This window comes from Fringilla coelebs (genome assembly GCF_963513975.1).
Source record: "Fringilla coelebs genome assembly, chromosome: 8".
Lineage (NCBI taxonomy): Eukaryota > Metazoa > Chordata > Aves > Passeriformes > Fringillidae > Fringilla > Fringilla coelebs.
The window spans coordinates 31,767,529-31,791,272 of NC_140066.1; the positions used below are offsets into that span (position 1 = coordinate 31,767,529).

The 23,744-nt window shown below is 38.5% G+C and overlaps 1 protein-coding gene across 3 annotated transcripts; it reads right to left on the reverse strand.

Moving 5' to 3' along the window:
- Positions 1-847: 847 nt before the first annotated feature.
- Positions 848-23,428, reverse strand: TIAL1 (TIA1 cytotoxic granule associated RNA binding protein like 1). Of its 3 annotated transcripts, none has more exons than XM_084210639.1 (12): positions 23,212-23,428; positions 16,750-16,846; positions 13,380-13,478; positions 13,027-13,081; positions 12,629-12,716; positions 10,652-10,727; positions 8,622-8,730; positions 8,247-8,342; positions 8,078-8,162; positions 7,666-7,789; positions 7,050-7,189; positions 848-6,201 (listed from the first exon to the last, which is right to left on the reverse strand). In XM_084210639.1, the coding sequence occupies exons 1-12, from the start codon at positions 23,238-23,240 to the stop codon at positions 6,084-6,086; spliced, it is 1,116 nt and encodes a 371-aa protein (XP_084066765.1). In that variant the 5' UTR covers positions 23,241-23,428; the 3' UTR covers positions 848-6,083. The 3 variants fall into 3 exon arrangements, with proteins under 3 accessions (XP_084066765.1, XP_084066764.1, XP_084066766.1); XM_084210638.1 differs by having other exon boundaries at positions 13,380-13,529; XM_084210640.1 differs by lacking the exons at positions 12,629-12,716; positions 13,027-13,081; positions 13,380-13,478; positions 16,750-16,846; positions 23,212-23,428 and adding an exon at positions 11,194-11,524.
- Positions 23,429-23,744: the final 316 nt, after the last annotated feature.

Below are 23,744 nucleotides of genomic sequence, written 5' to 3' on the forward strand. Positions count from 1 at the left end.
CAGCACACATTCAGCAACAGCTGTTGGTCCTCTCAGGTATTGAGCATTTCAAAATGTATCAGCAGTACATGTGAACAGCTGTTACACTTCTGGAACAAGATCTTGTTATATGCATATTTCAAGTTTATATAGATTTATTCCCTTATGAAAATATTCATTATAAGTGATTTGAGACATGTTTCTGGACCTTCATGCCCTTGTTCCATAGAATACATAAATCCAAGTAGGAGGCAAGATTCACTTAGGAATAGTATCCTAGAAACATCCACATTTTATTTTTCTCAGTCTGAAAAGAACCACGTTTCTAGCTAATGTCACAAACACAAATTCCTCCTACAAAACCACAGCATGTACCTGTAAATGAAAGAAGCCCCAGTTCACACCAAAATAGCAAGAGCTCAGAAAACATTGCACTTCAGCTTTCTCTGAGTATTTGCAAATATTTAGAAGAGATTTATTCTGTACAGAACACAAGCTTTGCACTTTACCAAAGAAAGGAGCAAGGCATAAATGTTTCCAGCCTTTGACTGTGCAATGAGATCTGGTGCAGCAGCTGTAGGATGGAACAGCAGCTCGAAGCAGTTGAGTCCAAGGTCTATTTGTGTAGACTCCTTGTGCTTTCTGGTGCAAGTAAAACCCAAGTAGAAATGGTTCCATAAAGGTATATTGCAAAATTAAATAGTCCTGTTAAATTAAATAGTCCTGTTAATAACTAAGAGGGTAATTTTTTCCCCAGTCAGTACCTGAGTTGGAAGATTTAGAATAAACAATAAATATTATCAATTAGTCTTTCCCATCACACTTGACAACCCAACATGAAAGGAAACAAATAATTTGTGGAGTGAAAAAGATCTGCCCCATTGAAAGGAACAAACAACCCATGAAGAGCATTTTTCATGGAACAGCAGCCCAGTAATAATTCCCCATTTATTAAGGTCAAAGAACTAGCTACTCAAATGGAGGACAGCAGCTTTTCACCATCCCCTGTGATATTTACACTTTTACAGAGTTGGCTCTAGTAAGTCAATTTCCATCCAGGAAATGTGAGCATTATCCAGTGTTTCATGTGGTAGACCTACGATTTTTATTCAGTTCTTATCCATCCCTGTTCCAGAAGTTGTCAAACATGGGAAGATGTTCAACAAGCAGCTGTGCATATCTGAAACTACTTCAATTATAAAAACAAAAAGGTCAATACAGATATGCAACAAAATGCCAAGCTAAGAGGTCTACATTAAGCAGAAGTCTGCAAATTCAGATGCTTAACACAATTTCCTCCTTTGTTTAGTCATCTTCAGTGTTCTAGGTTGGCTGTTTTAACATGCACCTATTTTGTGAGGAACCAAAGAGGTTATGTGGTTTCTACTTTTGTAATTTGAAAGCCACATTATTTGAAGCAAGCAGATAAAGCAAGTTTGTGTCTGAATGGTCACAACTCTCAGGGTACTGCTGCAGTATCTGTGCAAACCTGTTGTGATCTTAAACGTGTTTGACAGTCTGCCTTGGCACTGCTGCACCAGGCACACTGGACTGTACCACCTCTTCTCACCATCTTCAGCCTCCTCCCTTCCACACCAGCAGCTGGGAAACACAGCTGCTGAGAATCTGGGATCTGTGAGAGCCAGGTTCATGCAAGGAATGGTAACTGAGCCACTGTTTCAGAAGGGAAACATTCAAACACCATCACCCATCAGTACAGAAAAGTCAGTTTACACTGAATTCCCTGACAAATCCATTAAGTGTTTTTCTTCTAAACAAAAAAACAGTCTGTGCAACTCTGATGTCTTATTGACAGCTTCAATACTAAGATAGAAGGCAAAGCCATGTTTCTTTCCACAGCATATCAAGAATACTTTAATAACCAGTAAGATTCAGATCAGCTTTAATCAAAGCATAGGGAGCTGTGTATTTAAGCAAGAATAACTTGTATTCAAATAATCATTACTGATGTCAAATTAACGTTCTGAGTCATTACCCTTGAAATGTCAGTGAGCAGAGCATGTCATTCACACATCCATGATCTACATCAGCACACAGCCTCAGAAGGACAACACAATCAGTGTTCACTTGTCAACATGAAGTCCTGTTTCTTTTTCAAGTAAAACATTCAGTAAACACTTCAGCATTTTTCTTTGATTTGAAATTATGGTATGGCAGGATGAGATTTTATCCATGTGATACTGAAAAACACAACAACTTTTAAGGGATTTTTTAAACAATCAACTGGATTCATAGGAGTCAGCTGAAATGAAACACGCCAAAGATCTTCCCAGAAGCTACTGCCTTGCAGTTGCCTTTTTATGAACAGAAATTTCATTACATAGTGAAACCCTTAAATTTATCAATGTGGGATAGGCACCACATGTGATCAGAACAAATGAATTCTCACTCAACTTTCAAGAGAACTTTCTTTTGCTCTTACAGCCGCAATCCAGATCCCAGATTATATCTATATATGAAAATTCAAGCTGGAACAAGGCAGTTCTTCACAAACCCCATCCATTTTTTGGAAGTATACTGAACAAAAGATTGCCTGTATCTTGCAATGTAAGAACAGTGCAACAAAATCTTTTATTGCTGACCAGGAAACAGTTTCACGTGATTAAAACAAACACTTGTGCCCTTGTTCAAAAACAGTCAGTTAATTAAGAAGTATCAGACACTAATCATGTCCATACAGTTTAAGTCTGCTTCCTTGTGTACAAACACAAGAAAAACAAATCACTATTTTTCTGCAAAACTAAGCCTTATTCACTGTGAGACTTTTTTGAGTGAAATGAAGGCAATGATTCTGGTACAGTGAATCGCTTCTCATGAAGTTATCTTAGTAAGAAGAAGGTTCTGCAGGTATGTCTAAAAACTGTTAGCAAATATACACAAGGAGGCAGGATTGATGAGAAGCTACGCATAACCTTAGATTTACAGCCTTACTACTGCAATTCTGCAAAATACAAAATGATTTTGTAGGAAAAATTTTTAAATAAAACATCTTTTACATGGTTGCAAGTGCATAGTTTACAAGTTCAGCCTTGTCTGCCTGTTGTCAGTTTTACAGCAAAGAGGGACAATGCCTTGACAGATGACAAATACAGGATAAGCCCTTTATCATGTTCCACTTTTATTGAACATTTTCTGCAAATGCAGATTACAACCTTGATTTAGGTTGCACGCATCAACTTAAGCCATAATAAATCAGTGTCTCTGAAATCCAAATTCTAGTGGTAAGGGTTAGGTAGTGGTCAATTTCTGTAGTTAGAGAAATTACAACAGTGTAAGTGTCACTCATAAAAGCAGTATGGTGCAAGAGGCTCTTTGGTGCCAAAAAACTGTCAGTGATGCATTAATGAATGCTACTGAGTAAAAAGCAATCTAATTTACAACTCCTCCTCGCAGCGCTAGAGAAACATTAAAGGACACTGGAGACCCCCACACCTTGAGCAGTCTGCGAGGAAATATCACCAGTACAGAAAAGCTGTATAAAAATCAATGACAAAAGACTTAAATCAGAAGGTATATCCTATCTTTCATCCTGAAATACAGGTCAGGTATGGCCCAGCTCTACAGCAGGCATATTAAATAATCAGATTTAAAGTGATCTACACATTGAGACCTGAAAGATCACTGCCTTAATCTCACACCCATTTATATGGGCATTTATGTGGCAATGTACTTGCATCATCTAAATCTTCAGTAGCGCCTAAAGAACAAACTGCCTCCACACCAGCATGCACCCAGAACAGCCATATGGCAAATACCTAGAAGGATGCAGAAACCCCAGATTTCAAGTGAAGCCTAAGAAATCCTAAAGGAACTCACAATTCGTATCTCTACTGACTCGTGACTTTTTAAACCAGCTGAGTGTAACAAAACCACAGACTTACTTGTGAGGTTTTCCCAAACTACAATGTATAGGCCGATCCTCGCATAGATATACACATATGTACAAAATGTATAGAAAAACAAGAGTCCTGTAGGCAAGAGTCCTATCTTGGGTGGAAAGACACTACAGATACCCTAAGGGGGAAAAGGAGATAAAGGGCCAATTCTGCCAGCACGAGCACTCGTGGTTCCACACTAGCCTCAGTCATTATTGCATGCATTAGATGCCCAGAGTCACAAGTACCTCTGGTGCAGCTGAGCCAGCTGACTAAACTGCTCTTCCAGTACGTCTCACTCTCAACCTGATCTAAAAGTCAAGGTACTACTTCACACATCAATAAAAGAGGAAAGAAAACCCTCATGTGATTTGCTACAGCAATAAGTGTAGTTATTTGCACAACCTGGCTGGGGTTAACACAACTGCAAATCTCCATTTCAAAACAGACTACTCTACCTCGCAACACCTGCATGGCCAGAAACAGAGAAGAGAAAATACACAGCTTCTCAGACACTCACTTAGAACTACCGTCTCTAAAAACCAAATTTTCTGTTTCTTTTAAAATGCAAGTTTGCTGCACTGAGCTACCACTGCAAATCCTACTCTTTTCCCTTCCAACCTTGCCTGCCTCAGCATTCCAGATGACAGCTGAGGCATTTGCACCCTCTAGCTGTCACAGGGAGGACACATTACTTATATCTAACTTACATTCATTTTCAACTTCAAATTTATTGAGGCAGTTTATATCAATGTATCCATAAAATAATTCAGAAATAACCCAAGTATACCATTTAAACATCTTCATGATTTATCCATTTACACACTCAGTACACAAACAACCCAGCCTCTGTACAAGTTCATCACATGCAAACCATCCATAAAGACAAAAACTTTAATTAAAAATAAGTCACAACTCAGTGTACTGTTTCAACTGCATCTCCATTTACCAAATGGCACATTGAATATTCTCTAAAATAAGATGTTTTTAACAATCTTGTTAAAAAATTCTTGGGCAAAATATTTCTAGACTTAAAAAACATCAAGATTTTTCAAAACACTCAAGATACTATACAACTTATAATAACCTTGAAATAGGTTTACAAGGTTGTTAACCAAGGTATTTACATACCAAATAATGTAAAGCAAAAAATTTGTATTTCTAATGACAAAAAGGTGATGCATTAAAGATTTATGAAATTAAAATTAAGGCTCTTTGTTATAGTTCTTTATGTAACTTTACATAATAGCCAACTTTGGAAATGTCAGTCTTGCACATTCTTGTCAATCTACTGCATTTAAAGCAGTAGGGTATATTAAGTATTACTTTGAATAATTACATTGCTACTTCTATGTTTGAGCATGCTTTTGAAACACTGTAATTATGAAATATTTACAATGTGTAGCCTTCAAACTTTATGTAAAAGCCCAAGTATGACTGTCTGATTTGAATACAAACAACATACTTGTAAAAACACTTTTACTTCTCAAAATTAAATGTAAACTACTAGAGTTTTAACAAGCAAACCAGCTCTGAAAAGTTTCAACGTGTGCCTGAATGTGGACAGTAAAAGTTATGTGAAATTTCTCAGACAGTACTGTTTTTCATTTCAGACTGAACTGTTCATTGTATCAGCTGTTTTCTGTAAGCATGTAGAAAAATTAAATATTTTTTTAAAAAAATTATTCCAAGACCTACATATACTGGGAGCTATGTCCATAGGTTTCTTGAAAACTCAATACTGTCTCGCAGGTTGTAGTGATTGGTCCACAGTTTATTTCAGGATGTGTGTTCAACTAAAAGCAACTCCCTGTTTTTCAACGTCATTTCTCTTAAAAGCACAATGATATAAAACACTGAAGACAAAACAAAAAAAAAAAAAAGGAATGGTAACCTCAAGATCAAATTCATTAGCCATTTCTCCTACTATATCAAAATTTGTAGTCAGAATTGTCTTTATTGACTTTATTTTTAATTTTTGTACACAAAGAAAAACATGTTCATATCCATCATGAACAAAAACTTAAAAAGGCAGAACTAGAAGACATTTGTGTCCTTCACCAAAGCAAAGCTGTGCTAAAGGTTCCAAACATTTCCATTTTTAAAATAAATATTTTCTTTTTTTTCATTGTCTACATTCCAGTCTTCAGAATGTCACTGGAAACTGCAGCCTATCATGAAATACACACTTTTAAACAGAGTCCCAGCTCACTGCGTTTGGTAGCTTGCCATACCATATCCAGCTTGGTTAGGTATTACAGGAGCACCTTGTCCCTGGGCAGGTTGAGCACCAAATCCACCCATCCAGGCAGCAGATGGAGATTGGCTTAAAAAGAAACAGGATGGTTAAAAAAAGTGGGGAAAAGCAACTTTAAAAAAAATATATATATAAAAATATACTTCCTACACAACTGCTTGTATCAAAATAGAACAATTTCTTCTTTTTAATGAGTAATGCAGGTTAAGCTCTACAACATGTGATTCCTGAAAATATCATGAGCTTTTTAAGAACAAAGGAGAAAAAAAACCCACAAACCTTGGGTACCAGTTTGATATGGCATCTGCCTCCCAAGGCATGAACACACACAGGTGGCTGGAACTCAACATCAGTGATGGCACAAATGCAAGAAATACCCAATACCTCATAGGCATGAACACCAGAGATAGGTCTATCAGGGCTTAATATGTTTAACTGGCACCAGATAATGAAGAACTAGGCAAACAAGTTATTTCAAAATTATGTTAAAACAAAGAGTTCTTTTGAAGACTTCAGTCTTCAAGAGAGCCATTATTAAAAGCCCATCCAAATTCTGAAACTGCTCAAGTTCAAGGGTCTGTGTTCCTTCTCTCCCTGTAGGCAAATACCCAGGCTCCTGGCTCAGACTCACCATCTCAAGTCAGAACCCAGAATAGATTTAGATACCAGACAAGACCACCACCCAAAACTTTTCCACACTGGGTAATCTTTGTGCCTCTATCACACATGAAATGTGCCATCAGGTACAAGTCTGAGTGACTCACCCCTGTACCTGCTCATGGCAAGCACTGAACATAAACTTTAAGCACACAGGAGTCCCCCCTAAAGTTTGAAACCCTGTGCAGTCCTTGACCCAAATGAGCCTGAAACTTCAGCATTCTTGGACTATTATAAAACAATTAAATATAATTACTCACTCTACTCCAAAACCCTGTTGATTCCATGCTTGGCCATACATTCCATATGATGGTACTTGCCACCCATTAGCCATATATTGCCCATACTGTTGTGGATTTCCATATACTTGGCTCCATTGTCCCCACTGACTGTAATCCACCTGCAGAAAGAATAATCCATTGTACTTCAGGTTCTGGAAATGGTTTATTTTGCATTTGTGCTGCTGAAGGCAAAGTTTTGGCTATATCACTCAGAGAGCTAAAACAAGCAATAATGAGATCTGAAAAATAAGATGTCACTATGACTTAATTAGATCCTTGTACTGAAAAATTTATTTGTGTGTGCTTGAAACCCCAAAGACTATTTGGTTGGACAGCCACCTAATCTGCAGTTAGCAAAACAGCAAGAATTAAAATTACCTCAAAGTTTCTCCCTATCTTGGATCATATCCAGAAGACAGTAACAGATATTCCATCAAAATCACTAGCCCAATTTGATGAACTGGAACATAACTGAGACAGAACATGGAATTTCATAAGAACTCCACCACAAAATTTAGCCATTATAACTGGGAAGTCATTACAGGTATAAACACAATTGCTTTTGGAATACAAAGAAAAGGTTAGGTACCGTTACCTGTTGGAAGTTTTTAGTCATATCAGGGGATTCTTTACCCCAATAACATTTAACAACATGTCCTTCAATTGTGGTTCCATTAACTGAAACAATAGCATGTGCTGCACTTTCATGGGTTGAAAACCTAAAAAATGTAAAAACAAACTGTTATGTTTCACAGTACTTCCCCCTGATTACTTAAAAAACAGTGACTCCATACATACAGGATATCCAGAGAAAAACATCTGCTTTCACAAACATTCATCTTCTCAGGTAAAAATGTTTGTGGGCCCTTTTACAAGTTCCAAATTATTCTATGAATATATGGTGACAGCTTTTATTGTATCAGGACAAGTTCAATCAAGTGAAATTACAGAGAAATGAAGTGTTATTACATGCACAGACCCAGAGATTTTGCTTTCTCTGTCCATACCTGACAAATGAGTAACCTTTTTCTGGAAACACCCTTATTTCCATAATCTGTCCAAAAGGTGAAAAAGTCTGTCTCATAAGCTGATCTACAACATAAGATATTGTTGAATTAGTAACCATCCCAGTGTCCAAAAAATTTCAATAATAAAAAATAAGAGAACATTTCATACCTGTTAGCCCCGAGGCAATTCCTCCACAGTACACAGTACAATTTTTTGGACTTGACTGATTTACTACATCTTCAAATCTCAACTGTTTTGTATTATCTATAAAGAGAGAAGGCTGGTTTTCAGCAGTGGGCTGACAGTAACCTAGACATTTATCTTGTACACAAACATGAATTTACCATTTAACAAACACATTATTAACAAACATTAAATATTCTATGACTATGTTGATACAACATACAAAAAAAAAATTCTAATCAAGATCTGGAAAGCAATTAAATATGTGTTTTAAGTGACATGATTTTGGCTTATGTTTTATTCCCCCACTGAACAGTGAAAAGACAGCAAACACAACACAGCATGACATGAAGCTCTTACTTTCTTGTGTACTTTTGGGGGCTGGTGGTTTCCTTGTTGCCCAGTTAGTTCTGATCTGGCGGCCTCCCAACCACTGGCCTCCCATGTGTACAATAGCATTTTCTGCATCCTGAAGAGATTAAAACAGAGATTGTAGCACTTCCAAACAAAAACCACATACAAATATACTCCCAAGACTTGGTTATCAGTTAATTCCACCAACAAAACCAGTAACAGTACTAAGAAGAGTAAGAAATTCTTAACAATCATAGCAAGCAGACAAACATTAATTAACATGACAGAAACTTGTTACAGAGAAGGCTCTCAGAAGTGATCTAGCAAAAACTTCCTCCCACCCATTTTCTACACAGGATAAAAGCCAACTGTAATCATATATATACCACCTGTATATATACTACCTGTATACATTAATGTACACACACACACACATTTATACCATACACTATACAAACATCTGTATTAGAATGTTCAAAAGCTGCCCAAAAAAGTGGGAAGGTCACACAGATGTCAGAAGCAATCACTGAAATAAAATAACTATCACTAAATATTTCTTTTGCTTTCTGGAGGTGTGCAACAGATGCTTTTTAAGTTCTCTATGTGTTAAAGTCATTGTATGAAGACACATGAGAATCCATGGCCCACTTTTTATCTTGAACATGAAACTGAAGACAGTCTTAAAGTTCACAGTGTAAGCAGAAACATCTGGTAAGCAAGGGTAAGTTTGCAAACAGCTGCAAGAAGCAATTTGTCTCACAACTGCTTTGGAAGAAGACAGGTAGAGCAGTTAGTGCACATTTGAAATGCTTTTCCAAGGGCACAGAGCTTAAGGAAAAAACTGCCAAGCACAAGAGACAAAGAAAATTGGACAAGTTAAAGGTGAGCTGCTCTCAGCTAGAATTCTCATCTCAAATTCAGGACCTTGATCTTTCTACATTTTAATTATATTGAGTACCCATTTTGAAAACACAGAAATACAAAAATCAAATTAAAAAGATGACCAATAAGAAAAGAAAAATTCGATTAATGATAAAACCAAACCCCCAGACAATGAAACACCCCAACTGATTCAAGCACCCTTGGCTCCTAAAACATGTTGAATACATAATGAACTGACTAGGAAAGGAAACACTCTCTGATGAATCTTGCTGCTAACCCTGCTTGAGGATCATAGCTGAGACAAAAATGGAACAGAGCCCAGGCCATAACAGATCCAGTCCAATGCAAGAGTTCCATTTTCTCTTAACTGTGTTATGCACTAAGAGCTCAGGTTGGAAGTCTAGGAGCATATCCCACTTGCCCAAATCCAGCAGAATGATACATTCTGAAAAGCAGGCCTTAAAGTACCAGCTCACACCATAACCCTACAGGTGCAGCTGCTGTGGGAACGAACAGCAATCAGGACATAAAATTTAGAGTACTTTTTAGTGCTGTGCTTAGAATTCATCCATTAATTTTGAAGAATGAATACTAATTTCAAATTGGAGTTTTTATGGCTCAGTCTAAAAAGAATCCAGTAACTTTAATTCCATGACTGTTAGTGTTCCCTCCCGGTCACAGGAACCAAACAACTGTATGATAAAGGAAGAGGGATACAAGGAAATAACAGCTATTCCTTCCTTTTTCAGCTGTAGAACAGAACAAAGAAAGTGCAACTGGAAAAACACACTAAATCAAGGCATTCAATTGCAGTAGCTTATGGCATTGGCAAATCTGAAGAAATTAGAACTTTTTCTGATTATGACATCTCCAGGTAACTGTTACAGAACATCAAAAGAGGTCTGACATGTAGGACTTCTGACCACACAAACAGGCTTTATATGCCTAAAATCCTGAAACTGCGAGTTTTTCCTATGCAAAATATTTAAGGAAAATGATTCACAGTTTCCTCACGTTGTCCTAAACATACATCCAGCTCCTGTACATGTAAATTTGTTTCCCTGGGTGAAGGCTAATAAACAGCGAATACATAAACAGGCAAAACTAAAAATGGAAAATAGAAACTATTTTAAACCTGCATTGTGATTACTCACCAGTTTGTTATAAAAAGATACAAAACCATAGCCTTTTGACTTTCCAGTTGCCATATCTTTAACTACCCGTGCATCCCTGTGAAAAGAAGCACAGCTATATGAGGGTAGTATTGATAACCTGCAAAATAAAAACTAAAAGGAACCACACACACTGTATTGTGAGCATAATTTTTTCTTATAAATTCAGTTAGCCCTAAAACTACAGTCATTCCTGAACTCTCCCTATTGCTTCTTTACCTGTTAGAAAAAAGCAGTAGGACAAAAAAAATAACATGTAATAAACATGCAACCTATGCACATAACCTATACTGGCTATAACTAGAATGTTCAAATTTGAAGTATAAGAGAAACAAAGTTTCCTTTTCTAATATTCTATTGGCTAGGGTCCTCTAAGGTTTACTGTTCTATAAATTACTGTAACAATTCTATCTAATTTACCATGCATTTTCTAAATAGTTAAATGTCTTCTGCCTAGTGATACAAAATATATGAAATATTAAAAAAATCGAAAAAGAGGAAAAAATAGGAATTAAAAGGCATACATGGCCTGTTAACAGATTTCTTTATTTTTCTTGGTCAATTCTCTACCATCATTTTGGAGTTTGGGTAGCTGTAAATTTTGAAAAATTGACATTTTCAGAAATTTAAGAAAGGAGAATAAAACTAACAACAATGCTAAGCACACCAGTACGAAAACAACAAATTTACACAGAAATTTTAGTGAGTAAGTTAAAATGATTGGAAATATAGAACTGCACTGAATATAGAATGTTAAAATGTAAATACTAAAATATGTATATATAAATAATGTATAATAAGAATAAATAGAAATGAGAAAAAATCTACAACTGAGTTCCAGTGTGCACAGTTCCTTGCAGTTAGCCTTCAAGATCCTGTCCATTCTTATGAGCAATTCTGCAAAATAACCAGAATGCTATTACTTTTAATTGTGACTTGGACTTTAGAAAAACTGCAGGTCTCAGGTATAAATATAGATTGAGAAACAGAAACCTGAATTATTCTTTTTAAATTGATTTTTAAAACAGTACTACTTACCACATTAAGAGACAAAAAGCAAAGTAAACAAAACAGCAGAGGTAAGAAATAAGATTTATGATTCATTTAAAAATATGCGTACAGAACAAGAGAAAAATAAGAATTTTGTTCTTAGAAATATATTCCTGTAAAGTAGTACAAAAACGTTCATGTGCAACTTTGATTTTTATAAAGATAAACTGATAAAAGATTAACAGACTTTTTTTGTAGCAGTACTCTTTAGGACATATATACTTTAGCACTCTCGAGAATTTTGTAATGTTAAATATGTTCAATTAGAACACCAGGTGATTTAGGATCACCTGAATTGTCCAAGAGAAGTTTAAAGAAACATTCTCTTAACTGGCAGAAATGTGCACATATTTTAAAGCCACCATTCTTTCATTTAAGATATTATAATTGTAATTCATCCCATTATCATCCAAAAAACCAGATTTCATTCTCATAAGTATTAGGCTTTTTTCAAAACATTCCCAAGTTATTAACTAGCTGCTTTATAGAATTATATTTCATTTGCCCAGTTTTCCACACTGCCTATGAAATGCAGCAAAAATGTACATAAAACACACCCAGAATACAATTTATACCACTTGTCAAGTCACTACTCTGTACACATTCTCAACAGCAAAAAATCACACTTAGAACAGTAATTAAATTTTAATAAAAAGTTGAAGGACATTAGCATATAAATAAGGTTAAAAGCACATTGCTTTCAGCAAACCAGAGCACAATTACATTACTGTATTTACATTGTGAAACACACTGAGATACAAGCCCCCTTTACTACCCACCCACCCACCACAAGGAAATGAACAGCAGAAAAATTATCCCAATAGATAAGAAACAACATTTCAACTTAGAAACACATTTTCACTACCACATTTTCTGACTGATAATGGAAATGTTTATGATGATACTTACGATATTTTACCAAAAGGAGCAAATGCTGACTTGATGTCTTCTGTTGTTATTTCTGGACTTAAATCCCCAACGAACACATGGAAGTGATCTGAAAATAAATAATTTACTAATCAAATATTTAACTGCTATCTGAAGTTTCCACTCCTGAGAAAGTGATGCTCTGCACACAGCTCTGGGAATCAGGAACGCTCAGGATTCCATGTGAAGAGCAGCAGCAATTTAATCTGTCCACTCCGGTTTCCCCAGTTGTAAAGCAGAAACAGAAGAATTAGTTTGCAAAATTCTATTAAACACTAGATGGGAAGGAGAGAAGTTATGTTTAAATGCATTTATGATAAATTATTACCACTTGGTGAAGTATTTGTGCAGAAGTGATACTGTGGCTTTACATTACTTACTGGATGTATCTTTTTTCTGGCTACTTGGTGTTGTTGCCCAGTTTACTTTGACCTCCTGAAAACAAGTATAAGATTTAGTATAAATTCACAAAATTCTTACATTTTTTAAGTTCATTCAAGGATGGGTTACAACTGTCAACATTTACAAATCATCATTTAATACAAAACACCATCATACGTAGAAAATCACAAATAATACATTTCCTAAACAAGACTTACTTTTTTAATATCAATAACTTAAAAATATTATTCTATCAATATTTAATCTTGATAAAACATCTTCAACGGTTTTATTAATATTTTCACACAAATCTATATTCGTTAAATCTAAGATTACCATGTGAGCAACTTACCTTTCCCAAAATTTTTCTCCCATTCATAGCAGCTAATGCAGCAGCTGCATCTCTGTGTTCATAAAATTCCACAAAGCAATAAGGGTCATTGCTTGTATGCTGCAAAACAGAAAATCCAACAGAAGAGTTGACCCTTCTGCTATCGGGTTGCTGAGAAGAAAATCCAGGAAAATATATTACTTACAGCTAGAAACTTTCAGAATGATTTGCATCAGATTTATGAAATAGCCTTTGACATTACACTTAAATGCAAGAATTCTTAAGATGGATTTTTTATTAAAGGTCTAGCAGTTTCTGAAGGATAGCTTGCTTTGAATGAGGACTGAAGTTTACTGAACTAAAAATAACTGATCAGAAAAGTGACCTGCAAACTGGATGGAAAGGGGGGGAAAAAGGGAAGAATGGAGAGAAGTAAAAACTGCTTCATGCATATACTCAAAGCTAGAAAGGTTTATTCCCCAGACACATTTTCACCAATTTTCTCTTGCCCTACTTAAGAAGTCTTTTCTTTTATTTGACTGAAAACCAACAGCAGGCAGCAACCTGGAACCTGCACAATGTCAGTCTCAAGTGAAAAATGCCACAGCAAACGACTGGGAAATAACCTTTTAAAAGAACTCAAAATAGTCTGACTGAGGGAAAAGGATATTAATCAATTGACTGTAAACTCTGTTAAACCTTGAGTACAACCTGTTTTTGTAGGATGGCCTAACAAATCACCTTTAAAAATACTCACTGACAGAGGTCACTGAAGTAATAATTGTACCAGAGTATAAAGTGCAAAGAACAGAAGAGTTTTCTGAAAAGCTGATCAAGTGGAAAGGATGTCAAGAATGCCAACTTGAACACTGGATTTGATCTACCTCCAGGATGTAATGAGTACAAAAACTCTAACCAAAACATTTCCATTAACTATTCAGCATGTGCACGGACCAAAATGATAAAATATAATTCTATAAACACTAATATTACCCTAAACAAGTTATTTCTCACATGGAAAAGGGAAGGGTCTAGCAGAGAGGAACTGTTCTGGCATCAGTATTCTCATTATCAACCCCTCCCAGTGCAGGCAGAACACAGCTGTAACACAAGCTAAGAGAAGCCTTTCCCAGCATTCCTATTTAACTTCTGACAACCCATACACACACTGATGAACAATTCTAATCCTTCCCCCTAAAACTGGGGGAAAAACATAGTTCTGTCTACTTGAGAAGTGGTGAAGATGCAACAGTTGAATGGATCATAAGGCCTTTATACACCTAAAATGGTCTTGGAGTCTGAAGTCATCCTCCTGAACACTGTCACTACCTGGGGACTCTAACTGATGCACAATGAACAGATGAGAGAAAATGCACCTGAGATCATAAAAAAAGTTTCAGTCACAAAGTTATCTACAAGCACACTCACCTCAGATGCCCCAAAAAAGAAAGCCTTAATTCACCCCTCCTCCCACACTACTTTGGGAAACCCATTTAAGGCTTCTTTAGGAAATTTGCTGTAGTTTATACTTCAGTAGAAGTGCAGCCTTACTTTTAGATTGTAGGGAGGTCTTCTTTAGCACTGAGAACTTGTCTGAACATGAGAGGAATCTCTTTTACAGACACTCAGATCTTTAGGTGTTCAAACTATCTACAAATACTGTGCCAGCAGCCTGAGTACTACATACCCCCAAAAGAAACACGTGAAATTTTTCAACACTTGATGTGTTCATGTCATATACTCTACAAAAGAAAAATAATGACTTGATACACCTGGCTAAAATGAAAAAAATCACAGTTTTTTAAAAGGTGATGGTGGTACTAACAATGGTAAGAACCACCTAACCATGACACAGTTCCTAGGACAAGTTAATCACACACCGTAGAAGGATGGACACCATGGACAGGTCCTGTGACAGTCTAGAATTCAACCTGCACTTCTGTGGCTGCTTATTGGCAGGTGCTGAGGTCAGCCCAGTGCAGTCACCTCTGTGTGACTGAATACACCTGCCAGCAATTTTTGTTTGTCTACTTGTTTCATGAAGATGTCTCACTTATGGAAAGATCTTAAAACCACAAAGCCTCAACCAAGGTAAAAATGTTGGAATTTCTCATCTGATCCTCAAGAAACCAAACTGCTGCTAACAGCTCTCACCCAGCCAAAAGTGGGAGCAGCAGCACCTTATGTCTGTAGAGCACATGACAATCAAAACTGTTTCTTCAGAGAAGAACTAACAACTGTGATCTGTCAGCCTTCTGCTATTTTTCTCCAATAAACTTAACGCAAATCCAGCAGAGAAAAGCGTCACATGAGAAATTATTAGTCCAGACAATGAGAGTGATTAAACAAGCAGCAAGTTGATGATAAGCTAAAAACAAAGAAACAAACAAGCTGTGTGGCACATTGAAAGGAGAAGAAGCCCACAGGGGAGTTTTTGGTAGCATTCCTAAACAAGTCTGGTCACAAGATTTGCCTTTCAATACTTTCATTAACAATCCTGACAACAAAATAATGTGACTGACCTCAAGAAATCTGTAATTACAAGTTAGTAAGAAGCATAAGATGTAGTAAAAACTATGAAGAGAATACAGAAACCAGAGAGGAAGGACCAAAGCTTAAACCTGGCTGAAGCTCAGATTAGTTCCTGCCAGCTCAAAGCTTACCAGTTACTAATGTAGAAGGAAGAAAAAATACCAGGGAGAGAGAAGTTTTGTAGGATGTGTCAAAAAGCTCACAGAAACAGCTGCCAACCATAAAGGTACCAGAGTATTTACAATGGAGATAAGAAAACATTAATACTTACCAACACTCTGTGCAAAAGACTTTATCTGAAATACTATGGAAATTTTGTCACTTTGTTTCAAGGAAAAATTAATTTAAGGACAGGTGCAGACAAGAACTACTTTTACTGGTGCAGACAAGAGGTATTTGAACCAGTGCAGAAAAAGCTGAGGAAGAGTCAAACTTATTTTGAAGGATTTCTTACTTTTCATCCATAGCAAAGAATCATTTATTCAAGAGGGACAAGAATTACTGAGGCTCATGTTCAAATAAAGTGAAAAATGTACAAAATAGCCATGAATAACACTTGAAATAATAAGGTTTCTGATCATCAGAACAATGTGATTCTGCAAAGAGGGGGTAACAATCTTTCAAATAAAGTGGAATCTCATCACCAGCTGACAACAGCTATGTCAGGGCTACAGGCAAAAGCACAGGACTGCACCCACCAAGTCTCTCCTGCAAAGAGTTATCCCCAGAGCCAAACACAATCAACCCAAAGAAACCCACTGCCAGTAATGTCAAAAGAAGCCCTCAACTTCATTTGTTTTGGACAACTTAGGATAAAGTTACATTACATTTGCAACCCCCCAGATGTGGAAGGCCTTACCTCTGTTATCATTTTACAGCTTTTGCATGGTCCAATCTGGCTGAATAACTGAAGTATGAGAACCTCAGTCACATCTCTGGAGAGGTTTCCTACATAGCTACACAAGGAAAGAAAAAACCAAGATTTTAAACCAGAAATTGTCATTTTTTTAAATATAAGTACGGTTTTAAAAACTTGTCTATATAAAGAATCTCCTTTTAAAACACCTCAAAGACAATATTTACTAATTACTTCATAGTTTTAATGCAGTACTCATGTGGTTTCTGAATTATAACATTGGCCACACAACTGAGAAGTGAAGCTCAATGCAGACAACACTGGACACCAAGACCTAGTGCCAATCATTTCCTTGGCACAGAGATGTCAAAAGCACGAAGAACATTGCTGAAGAATGTTGTGCAGAACAAGCAACCAACTGGGCAATGATATTTTAAGTTTCACTTCCCACTGAGTATCTCATCAAGAATACTTCTGAATTTGGGTACAAACACACATCTCACTCCCAAGAGCTCAGGAGCAGCCCTCGGACAAATTGTGCTGCCTTGCAAACAACCAACTCAACTTTTTTTTTCTGTTTTCCTGAGCATTTGGAAAGCCAGCCCACTCACCAACAGACAAGGCAATTTATGCAGCATTCTGCCATAGGAATGCTCCCACCTTTGTAATACCCCCCAAAATTCTGGCAGTGTTATTTTAATATCACCCAGACTTCTTGATTTTTGTTAGTTTGTAAATCTTGAGAGATAATTCCAAGTTTTGAAATACTTATCAAGTTTAGATAAAGAGTCCTAGATTTAGCAGGTCACAATAAGGGCTGAGAAAGTCAGGAACTCAAAACGAAATTATTTTTAACAATGTGACTAATTTGTAATCAAATTGTAAACAAAGTGATCAGTTAAGAGAAAGGCTTGTCACAGTAACAGATGTCACAAGCCATCAGCAGAGGGACATTCATCACCTTTACAAACAAGCCTGTCAAGGCATCAAGAATTCAAGTGAAACCAATAAGATGAGCAGAACCTTCGGTGATTTAGAAGTTGAAAGAATATACATTTTACTCTGGTCAGTTACAGAATGCCATAAAACTGCAAACTCAAGTCAGCCTGACCTGTTAATACAGTGAATATAAATGTGAACAAGCCTTTCTTAGTGCTCACAGACAAATTATTTTGAGTTAACTAAAGGTGTGCTCTGAAATTGCTCTGAGAGGCAACCCTTGAAAATTTTTTAGAGGCAAGTTGTGTTTGACAGCTGGACTTTCATCCAGATCAGCAAAATTAAAACGGACACTGTTTGCTTTCATTAGAACACCACACAAAGTTATCAACAGATGTTTGTTTATGTTCTTCTTTCAGCAGCTATGGGGCAATTCTGCACTTTCTCAGCAGGACTTCAATGCTACAAGATCCAGAGTGACTTTCTGAAGTACCACCTGAATAGAGAACATCCACTAAAATCCTTCAGGTACTCATTAGTTTTGTATTAAATATGTATGAATTAACACAAGTCATTGACAGAAGCCTGGATTGTTATGAAGCTTTTCAGAAGAGAAGTTAAAAACTGCAGAACTCTAAGAGCCCTTACAGGACAAACTGTCCATCTCACTGACTTTTCAGTTCTATCCTGAAAACTTAGTAGTTAAACATTTATCCATACTTTTTTCCTGAAATATTAACTAAATTTTTGTTAATCATTCACCAAGAATAAATTGCAAATCACTAATAGCTTTTAGTGGAAATATTAACCTTTGAAGATACTACTAAAATCAGATGGCAAGTGTATATCCCAGTAGGAATTCCAAACTAAAGGGTCAGTTTATTGCTAGTACTGGTTTCCTCTGTATGCTGCAGAACAGAATTCATTAATACTGAGCCTTCACAGCACACTGATACAGTAACACTGACACGAAATTAACACATTCTTTCTACTGCAAATCAGATACAGTAAGGAATACAATTAACACTAACAAAAAAAACCCCTAGTATCATCCTCTTCTGCATAATATTAACATGCATTTGGAAAACACAAAGTATGGAAATCAAGCTGGAGAATTTCTCTTGGTCTGACAAAAATTTAAAAAATGAAAAAAAAGCCAGAGAACACCATTCCTCAGCATCTATTCAACTAATGTAAGAAAAGTTACACTAACTGCTAGAATATTTAAGATATACTAAGTGGATTTTTGATACCACCATGCCTTCAACAAGATAGTCGTGAGAATGTTGCATCATAAACCTTAGCTATGAAACAAGCCGCTTTTTCACAAAAATCAGGACCACCTTGACTGCCAGATTCAGATGGGATGTGAAATCCTACTGGTCTGCTAATTCCCTAAATGTATCTGCCAAACACTGCCTTGGTGCACAATATCACCATTAGTCAGAGGCATTGCCACCCTTCCCAAGTTGCTAAAACTCAAACTTCAGTAATGCACCCACTAAGAATACTGCGCAGTAAAGGTTCATGCAGCAAGGACAATACTCAGAGAGACCCAAACCTCAAACTAAATGGAAAATATGGAAATACAAATCTTTACAAATTTGAAACAATATGCTAAAAAAGTAAGACTTGATGGTTAGTTCATGTCTAAGCAGACTGCAGTAACATCACCTTCTTCAGTACAGTTAGAAACTACTTTAATAAAAACATACAAGCAAACCTCTTCAGTGTCAATGTCTGAGTGCTACAGAACTAAAGAAGTCAATATATTCACCACATTAGGAGCAGACACCTTACCTTTCTGGAAACACAAAACTTGTTCTGAGCTGATGCTAATCACCCATGGCCAGCCTATGGTCACCTTCCCCCTTCCTAGCTCCATTTACACATCATGTAACACAACAGCAGCTTCTTTTCTACTCCATGAAACCAAAATTATCCCAACCACACCTCAAGAAACCAGAAGACTCCTAACATGCTATTGTACTGTATTCCAACCTTTCTGGACTGATACATTCTAGAGGATGTATTATGCAAACTTTAAAAAAATTATGAAACCCAGCAAGTCAGAAGCACTTACTAAACTTTTAAAGGTGGTCTTGGATGATGTGACAGGGCAGCAAAAGTTGTGCCTTTCTGCACACAGGGAATAGTGTTTGCTCCCTTCTTCAACAACAATTAATAAGCAGCTACAAAAAAACCCCAACAACCCATAGACAGATAGATGTCCTGACATACATTTTTATCTATTACACTTCTGAATGCTGCTGACAACACAAAAAGTAACAAGCTACTTGAAATTCAGAGATGTTGTAGAACTTCTAAGGAATACAAGAGGCATGTATCAGTCCATAATGAGTTTTGGAAATCAACTCTTTGGCTTGAGCAGCAAAACTCTTTTTGAAGGTGAACAGGTTTGTATTGCATGCTAGACAGGGAGGTAAGAAAGGGAGATTTACAGCCACTACTTTGAGGTACACAAAACTCCTTTACACTCTTTTTTTGAGGAAAGATAGTAAATCTGATTTCTCACTCACACAGGCAACACACAAGAAATGGCAGTTTCCATATTTAAGAGGAAATTATGATAAGCAATAAGGTAATTTATGTGCTCAAGAGCCCATGGAAATTCTAGCAACTCTGCCTAGTGCTTGTGAGCTACTGGAAATAAAATGACACCAAGAATAATCCACTATACAGCCTCCTCCAGGAGACAACATTCCTGTACAGAGCTGAACTGAGAGGAAGTTCAAAAGAAGTGAATCCGGGTGAAGCTTTATTCCTGCACCTTTATCCACATTCCAGACTTGGAATACAGCATGGCAAGGCTGATGAGATAGCAGCTGTAGGCATGCAGTGACTTCAGAGCAGTCCCTGAACACCTACAAATCACACAGAACATTTCTAAAAACTTTAACAAGAATATACAACTTTGCAACTTTACTGGCTGCCTGTGAGAACTGATAACATTAGCAGCACATCAGGTTTCTGATAGTTTAGTTTTCACTTTAAAGTAAAAGCAGGACTTTGATACAGCCTGTGAAATCACAGAGCTTTTAAGTGTTCTACTAAAAGAAAAAACAACATAAAAAATCGGAAGCTCACAGCTCATTTTAGGATCAGCTAAAAAATTACATGTGACAAATCATGCAGAAGGGCCCCCATTCCTGGAAAGTTTTTTGGCAGAAAGTATCTAAGGTTATTCTTCACATTTCTATAAAGAAATAAAAATGCAAACAGTGTCAGCATTCTATATTAAGCTTCAGAAAATATTCTGAATTCTTAGAGGTTTATGACTGACCTATCATGACTGGAATAAACATAACAGCCCTGTAAGGACTGCAAACTGGAACAATCCTTATTCTGAGCTGGTCAAGATGAACATAAACGTTACAGTGGTGAGGTAGCTTTTGCTTTTTATAAGTTAAAAAAAATGGCTTGCAACTGTTAAAAAAGAAAATTCTTTCCAAATTTACAGATTTTGGATTTCATTTATTCCTTCAGGAGTGAAAAACTAAGACATTTATCATAAAGTTCTGCTTACACTATCAATCAAGTGCTTTTGCACATGGTGAAATAGCTACTGAAACAATTTGTTTTTCACTTTCTCCCCCCTCCCCAAATACACCAAACAATGAAAATTTAGAAGTTCAACTAACAATATTTTTATTTTTTCTTCTTGGGAGACAGTAAGTTTTATTTATGAGATCACAATTGCTTTATATAAAAAGCAGTGCTCAGGAAAATAATCTTTAAAACACACCTTGCTATTCTAAATTTAAAGATATTTCAGATAAAAAGTAGGGTCAAGAAGGTAAAATGTAGAAAATACTGCAGCAAAATTTTTGTCTTCCAAGCAAAAAGCCTACAGATAATTACAGGAAAGTAACCCTTTGTGATTGTGGTTACTACAGAACTACTAGGAAATTAATGTGCACGCTGTTTATTACTTTAACAAATGAAACAGTCACACATGTGCAATAAACCATTTGGGGCAGCTGTAGAGATGCTAGTTCAGAGATCTTAGTACAAATTTATTTTTTTCTTGTTAGTAGCTAAGAGGGTTAAGTCAGGTCCTTGATGGATGTGTTCCTGGGAAGGACCCACAGCCAGCGTGGTACCCAAACTCGTTAACACTAAAAGGACATCTTAAAAGTTAGTGAGAATACAGCAGCTCTTAAAAAGAAAGAAAAAAGAGCCAATAATGAAGAAAGAAGCCTTGAAAGTAAAATTGAATAAAACACTGTGTGACTCTGCTCTTTTCCCTCCTCCTATTCTAAAACAACACTCAAACCTAGGTCTGCTCTGAGGGCCAAGCAAACTCGGATCATTTGGGTAATCAACACAAAAAGCATTTTAGATCTGCTTACTTAAAATATGCACCTCAGGGAGCAAGGACTAAGTACTTATACTACCCTATTAACGACTTTAAAGAACTTTTGCAGACCTAGAAAGGAGAAAAAACAAATTGCCTCGCTAAGCCTTAAATGCCAAGTCATCATTTTGGGAGTGAGAACAGAATTATGAGACATTTTACTCTGTTTCAGTAGTTTCTTTAGAGTGGCCTTCTGTCCGGACTATCTCGGAGAGTTTTTCTGAAGGCTACTGTCCTGAAAGCTAAATAGACAAAGATTTCATTTGCACAGTCCTGAGCTGTGTTTGTCATCTGGGCAGCCCGAGCATGAGCCTGCTTTTCTTCCAGGGACAGCCCGAACGCTGCACCGCTCACAGAGCCCGAAACACCCTCTGGCAGCTGCTCTGCAAATCTGGGAACTGCTGAAAATCAGCAGCAGCACAAAATCCCTGCTCTCAAGTGCCCAACCACAAGTGCGAGCCTCCCTCGTTCAAGCCAACAGGACAAAGAAAATTCATCGAAACCACATCTGCAAAGCTGAAAAGAACCCGGCAGCAACCCCAGAATGATCAAATTTATATTTTCAAACAGAAAACGGATGACAGCCACCAAGTGACTAACCAGCGCCGAGAGACACGGCCAGCACACAGTTATTTCTTTCTGCTGGGCCCGATACCCTGTTATTGAACCACAGCGTGACACGCTGGAGGGAAGAGCGATCCCTCCCGCTTTCCCGGCGCTCCCCATCTCACCCACCGCCGGCAGAGCACAAAGAACTTTCCCAGCGCCGGGACCGCCGCGCAGGGGGCCCGGGGGCGGCCTGTGCCCCCCGGGGAAGGCTCGGGACCCCCGCCTGCACCTCCAAACCCGCGGGGACGGGCCCCGGAGGCTCCGGGGATGGACCCCGTTACACGCCGGGTCCAGCCGCGGCTCGCCCGCGTTTTCCTTGGATCGGTGCGGCGCCGTCTCCGTGCGGGCCGCGCTCCGCTCCCGCTCCCCCTGCCCGGACCCCGCGCCCGGCCCTGCCGCACACGCTCTGTCCCGCTCGGCCCCCTCCGCTCCCCCGGCACCCCTCGAGGCCCCGGCCCCGCTCCCCGGGAGCGCATCGCTGCCCCCGCCCCGCTCCGCCCCGGGCCCGCTGCCCACCCCGCCGCCCCCTCCCCACTCACAGGGTCCTGGGCTGCCCATCGTCTTCCATGATGGTGGGCGAGCGCCGCTCTCCGCAGCCGCGCCCGGGGGGCAGCGCCGGAGGGGCTCGGCGGCGCACGGAGGCGAAGGGAAGGTGAGGAGGGTGCGGGCGGCCCCGGCTCCCCCCGCTCCGCGTCGCCCCCGCGCCAGGTCCCGCGGCCGCAGATCCCGAGCGGGAGAGGGAAGCGGCACCACAAAATGGCGGCCGCCACCAGACGCTCAGGAAGCCGCGCTCTGCGCAAGCGCCGCCCCGCGCGCTCCCGGACCCGCTTCTCCTTCCAGGCCCCGCGGGGCGCGATGGGGATCGTAGGCACGGCCTGGCACGGCGCGGCGGGGCCCCTCAGGCTACTGGGAGTTGTAGTTCATCTGGCCGCGCACAGAACGGCGAGACACAGGGAGAGAACTACAGCTCCCGCCATGCCCGGTGGCAGCAGCGCCGCGGGGGCGCGCCCGGGCCGCCGCGATTGGCCGCCGGCAGCCCGGGAAGATTCGCTTCGTCCCGATCCCGGCCCCG

Excerpts from the sequence above, each read along its gene's own strand:
- TIAL1 (XM_084210638.1), bottom strand. The coding sequence starts at position 23,240 with ATGGAAGACGATGGGCAGCCCAGGACCCT. Across the intron at positions 13,530-16,749 it reads GCTGTAAAATGATAACAGAG|CAACCCGATAGCAGAAGGGT; the intron begins GTAAGGCCTTCC and ends TTTTCTTCTCAG. Across the intron at positions 7,190-7,665 it reads TGACTAAAAACTTCCAACAG|GTGGATTACAGTCAGTGGGG; the intron begins GTAACGGTACCT and ends TTCTTTCTGCAG.